The sequence below is a fragment of the Cicer arietinum genome, chromosome 4, assembly GCF_000331145.2.
Source record: "Cicer arietinum cultivar CDC Frontier isolate Library 1 chromosome 4, Cicar.CDCFrontier_v2.0, whole genome shotgun sequence".
Lineage (NCBI taxonomy): Eukaryota > Viridiplantae > Streptophyta > Magnoliopsida > Fabales > Fabaceae > Cicer > Cicer arietinum.
In genome coordinates, this window is record NC_021163.2 from 23,577,629 (window position 1) to 23,583,063 (window position 5,435).

General features: G+C 36.9%; 1 protein-coding gene across 2 annotated transcripts in view; it reads left to right on the plus strand.

Annotated features, from left to right (window-relative positions):
- LOC101512832 (serine/threonine-protein kinase CTR1) overlaps window positions 1-5,435 on the plus strand; it is a 12,060-nt gene that overhangs the window by 526 nt on the left and 6,099 nt on the right. Inside the window, exons 2-8 of one of the 2 annotated variants that reach the window (XM_073367208.1) lie at window positions 7-417; window positions 1,449-1,750; window positions 1,837-1,981; window positions 2,112-2,215; window positions 2,435-2,643; window positions 3,684-4,076; window positions 4,567-4,607. In XM_073367208.1, coding sequence (XP_073223309.1) covers window positions 7-417; window positions 1,449-1,750; window positions 1,837-1,981; window positions 2,112-2,215; window positions 2,435-2,643; window positions 3,684-4,076; window positions 4,567-4,607 — 1,605 coding nt within the window. Of the gene's footprint in view, window positions 1-6; window positions 418-1,448; window positions 1,751-1,836; window positions 1,982-2,111; window positions 2,216-2,434; window positions 2,644-3,683; window positions 4,077-4,566; window positions 4,608-5,435 lie in introns of those variants that run through there. The other variant, XM_073367207.1, reaches the window with a different exon arrangement.

The following is a 5,435-nucleotide window of genomic DNA, read 5'->3' on the forward strand; positions in this document are numbered from 1 at the left end:
GTTCAGCAAGGGAACAATCGGATCGGGAATTTGTATACTTCGATCGGGTTACAGAGGCAGTCTAGCGGGAGTAGTTATGGTGAAAGCTCGCTTTCCGGTGGCGGTGATTATTATGCTCAGACGTTGTCGACGGCGGCGGCTAGTGAGGTTGATGCGTTTGGTTATTTGCACGATGATGGATTTAAGGTTGGTGATGTGAGGAATAAGTTGTTGGAAGGTCCGGCGTGGACCGGCGGGTCTTCAGGGAAGAGCTGGGCGCAGCAAACGGAGGAGAGTTATCAGTTGCAGCTTGCTTTGGCACTGCGGTTGTCGTCGGATGCTACTTGTGCTGATGATCCGAATTTTTTGGATCCGGTGCCGGATGAAGCTGCTTCGAGGTTATCGGCTTCCCCTGAGGCTGTTTCGCATAGATTTTGGGTATGTTGATTGTTGTCCCCTGATTGTGCTATTTTGACTTGTAATTTCGGATTTTGGTCATGGCTTTGACTTCTGTAGCACTAACACTTGATCGAAGACGTGGCCCAACGTACGAACGACACTTGTCCTTGTTGGACATACCGACTCCTTGATTATGTTTAATTAATTCATTTTTTTAAATTATTACTGGTATCGACGTGTTAGTAGTGTCTCGAGTCCGTGTCAGTAACTGTGTTTGAAAGGCTTTAATCAAGAGGACCAAATTTAGAGGAAAAACTTTGTAGTTCATGTCGATTGGTTGATCCTTTTGTCATGAGTGATTGGAGTAGCTGTAGTTTGACTTGAATGGATTGGAATTGCTTAGTATAATGTTTAGCTGTTGTGTTTTGTTTGTTGTATGGAATAGAGTTGAATTTTGATTAACAGTGTTGAAGTCAAATAGGAGTTTTGAGGTTATTAGGGCTCTTTTATTTTTTCAATATATTTTGGTGCTAGTTCATTGGGAATGCTATTTGCCATTGTACATGGCACTGGCTGAGGAAGACTATCTCATGCAGTCACAGTTTTCACTTTTAATTGGGACTAACTTTGCTGTGAATTCGGGGAAGTGTGGGCAGAGTATCCTATTACTGTGTAACTTACATGCTATGATCATATTGCTCATTCTTGGGTTGACTAATTTTTACTCTCTGAAGAAATGCTTGTCTTATTGTTGCACTGCATAAAAATTCAACATCGGAAAATATGATGTTTGTGGAGTCAGACAAATCTTGAAGCATGTGCTGTTGAGAAGCATGTGCTTTGTGTGTATAATTATCATTTCTTGAGTGATGAATTTGATATCAGATTCTTGAGTTATTACATGAACTAATTTAAGTTCAACACGAAAAAATACCCCTCCCCTCTTTATTGTACTCGACCACTGAAATTTGAGTGTGGAGCCTTTAACTTGTTTCATCTTGATAGACTTGTTGCACTTATTGGTAGATACATGAAAGTTAATTTTTTATCTTGTTTATAATGTACACCAGGTGAATGGCTGCCTATCATACTCTGACAAAATTCCCGATGGCTTTTACCTAATTCATGGGATGGATTCCTATGTCTGGACAGTGTGCACTGATCTGCAGGAAAACAGCCGAATCCCGTCAGTTGATACCCTAAAGTCTGTACATCCCCGCATCGATTCTTCACTTGAAGTAGTTTTGGTGGATAGACGCGGTGACCCCACCTTGAGAGAATTGCAAAACATAGTTCATAACATTTCTTGTAGCAGCATAACAACAACAGAGGTTGTGGATCAGCTTTCAAAGCTGGTTTGCAACTGTATGGGGTGAGCCTCCTTGGCATTCTTGGACTGACCTATTTAGCTTTTTATCTGGTCATGTCCGTCTAACTCTGTTTTATTGCTATAACAAGGGGTTCAGCTTCTGCTGGGGAGGATGAGTTTCTTTCTTTCTGGAGGGATCGCAGTAATAATCTGAAAGATTGCTTAGGATCTGTTGTTTTTCCAATAGGTAGTCTATCTGTCGGCCTCTGCAGGCATCGTGCCATATTATTCAAAGTAAGGCTCTACTTCTTTGTCAAGGTTTAAGATTGTGTTTGCACATGCTGAAGTTTTTGTTCACTGATTTAGTGGAGGTGGACTGTATTTAATCTGTTTTGAATAACTTGCTATAAACTTGTTATTTTAGGTACTAGCTGATGCTATTGATTTACCTTGTCGAATTGCAAAGGGCTGTAGATATTGCAAAAGAGACGACGCTTCTTCTTGTCTTGTTCGATTTGGGCTTGAAAGGTATATGCTTTATGTTTCCAAGCACATATCCCTTTCCATTTATAAGTAGAGTTGCAATTTCATTAGCTATAAATAACGGCCATTGAAATGGATTTTTTTAAAAGAACCTGAGATCAATCGTTAACATTCTGTGAGCATTATGTATGTTGACATTGCCATTTTAAATAGACTTATTAGTAATATTCCCGTCACCTCACAACTTACATAATCTAATGACAGGGAATATCTTGTTGATTTAATTGGGAAGCCAGGACACTTATGGGAGCCTGATTCCTTGCTCAATGGTCCATCTTCCATCTCATTTTGTTCACCCTTGCGCTTTCCAAGACTTAAACCAGCTGAAACTACAATTGATTTCAGGTCACTGGCTAAACAGTATTTCTCAGACTGTCTGTCTCTTGAGCTTGTCTTCAATGACAGTTCTGCAGGTAATATTCAGATTTTCAGAGTTTTTGTTAAATTTCTGCTTTTCTAAATCTGGTCTTCTGATGTGGTTTTCATATGGCTTGAAGGATATACATGGCACATATTTTTGCATTTATCAAGAATTTAAGATCTATGCCTCCTAAATCCTTTTTTTCCCTATCTTTTTAACGAGTGATAACAAAATTTCTTTAAGATAAATAATATTTTGACATTACAGGAATTTGGTTGCCTATTAAAAAAGCACGACTCTTTACTGTAGTTTACGATATGATGTTCTAGATTGTGATTATTGTGGATGTTTGTCACACAATCAAGTTTATTGAATACCATTATCAATTTTTATATTGATTGTGTTGAACAAGATTTAAGCATAGTTTTGATTGGCTTCTAGCTCATGGAAGTTTGTCAATTAAAATAAGATTGTGGTTTCACTTGTTGAAAAATCCTTATAGCTTATAGATATTTGCGAAGATGTTAAATGAGAATTTCTGAAAATATTTAATAGCAGAAGCTAATTCCTTTTTCCATGAGTTCTTTTGGAGAAGTTTATCCAAATTGGCTCTTAGTAACTTTGCAGAATGAAATTGGAGTTAATATATATTTTTGAGCTCTTAAGTCAGTGGTTTGGCTAGAGATATGATTTATGATAGAATATTGTTGTGCCGTTTGATACATGTAGCTAACCTCATCTAGTGGGATAAGCCTTGGTTGTTGTTGTATATATTTTTGAGCTGTTGATCTAATAATTCATACATTTGTGAGTTGGTTAACATTTGGAGTAGTTCTGAAAAGTGCGATGATGTGGATGTTCATTTTGTAGATGTTTATTTTGGAGTTGGTTAACATTTCCCTTCGTGTAGATGTTCATTTTGCATGTCAATTAATCGCAATTTTGTACGTGATCCTGTAATCTGATATGCAATTATGTATATATGATTGTAAATTTGTAATTAATTGTTTGAATTGGGTGCAAGTATAGGATACCCTGAATTTTATATCACATGAACTGTTACTAATGGAGATTATTGGTTCTCCATTTCAGAACAGTTTGATGGGAAATGCAATGAAAGGAATAACCTTAGGCCAATTTCAAGTGACAGCAACAGACCTTCTCAATTTCCTTTGTTTCTGCAATCTTCTCTTCCAAGCACACATGATCAAGGTTCTGAAACATATGTGTCATCTAACCATCCCCAGAACATTATAGACTCAACAATTGTGGGCAAGTATCCACCGCCTATAAAGAATAAGCGCCCTGTTGGTGTACAAGCCCAGGTGGCACTAACAAATGCCAATGATGATGTCATTGAGGCTAGGAGGTTTGTTGAAGGAAGTCAACTGATTCCTAGCAGACCTACTCGAGAGGTTGCCTTTGACATGGAGGATTTGGCCATACCATGGAGTGATCTTATTTTAAAAGAAAAAATAGGATCAGGTATATCTCCTCCTTTATAAATTGCAAATAATTTTCAGAAAGATCTTCCCCTTTTTTGAGGAGATAAAAGAGAAATACTTTTGAAGAAATAATAATAGACTTAATAAAAAAGTGAAAAGCGTGTTGTCCTTAGGCAATGATAATAGGAAAGAAGAAAACAGGAAAGCGAAGCCAGCTCATTATTGCAACAGAACCCCCCAATCATATGCATATTTGTCAGGGAGGTTTCATTTAACCGTCAAAGTTAGAGCTCAAAATAGAAACCATTATGAAATATTCTCTCCAATCAAACACAGTTTTTATAAAGATACCGTACTGCCTTAAAATTTTGACTTGCTCATAGTAAACCCTCTTAAATTAATTAGATCTGATCTTTACTTAATATACGCAGTATTTTATGTATTTATGACATAATTTGCTTCTTCTAGTGGCATGTTTTGTGCAATTAGTATCAGTAATCATTACTTGAAAATGACCTATTGTATTTCAGGTTCTTTTGGAACTGTACATCGTGCTGAGTGGAATGGCTCGGTAAACTTTTTTTTCAAAATATAATTGATGCTTTATAAATGAATAAATTTATGATTGTTTGAGTTGGTTTATTGAAATTGTAAGGCTATGTTGTCAATAGTGGGAAATAGTGCTGCTATCACGGCAGAGCCTCGTGTTGGGTGGTCGCCCCCACACGCGACATCGCTTCCCAGAAGCAAGTAGCGATCCCAACTGCGTTCGCGTTGGTATGTCATGGAAAAGTGTGTTTTGCGGTGCTAAAAGGGAGCCATTACGGGGGCTTTTTTGGTGAAAACCAAAAACTCTACTTCCCTCAGTTGCCATCGTAGGCTTCTGGTCGTCTTGCGCGACGATTTTATTGCTCTCTCTGGTAAGATCTTACGTTCGAAGAGGGGGAAAGATGGCACTGTGAAGAAGTGAAGAAAGAACAGAGTTGTTACATAAATTTTAGGGTTACAAATAACATAATGGGTTTGTTTATATGATTGGACCAATATGGGCTTATGTTTTAACTGAACAGTTAAAATAACAACTAAAAAACATTAGGCTTTTCTTTTAAAATGTGAGACTGCCAAGTTTTCATTTTTAAGATATATATAAATAACAAATAACGTAATAAAAAAGATAACAATCCGTAAGGCCTAGCTCAACTGGAAAATGTCGATATTGTTAGATTGGATATCATGTCCCAGATTCGAACCTAGGACCTCGCAGATGTGTGGGAGTTCCTTTACCATTTCATCTACAAAATAAAAAAAATAACATTATCAAATACTAGTAAAAATAATATATTATTTTAGGAAAAATATTTACCTAAATATTTAGTATAAAAATAAAATTATATATATA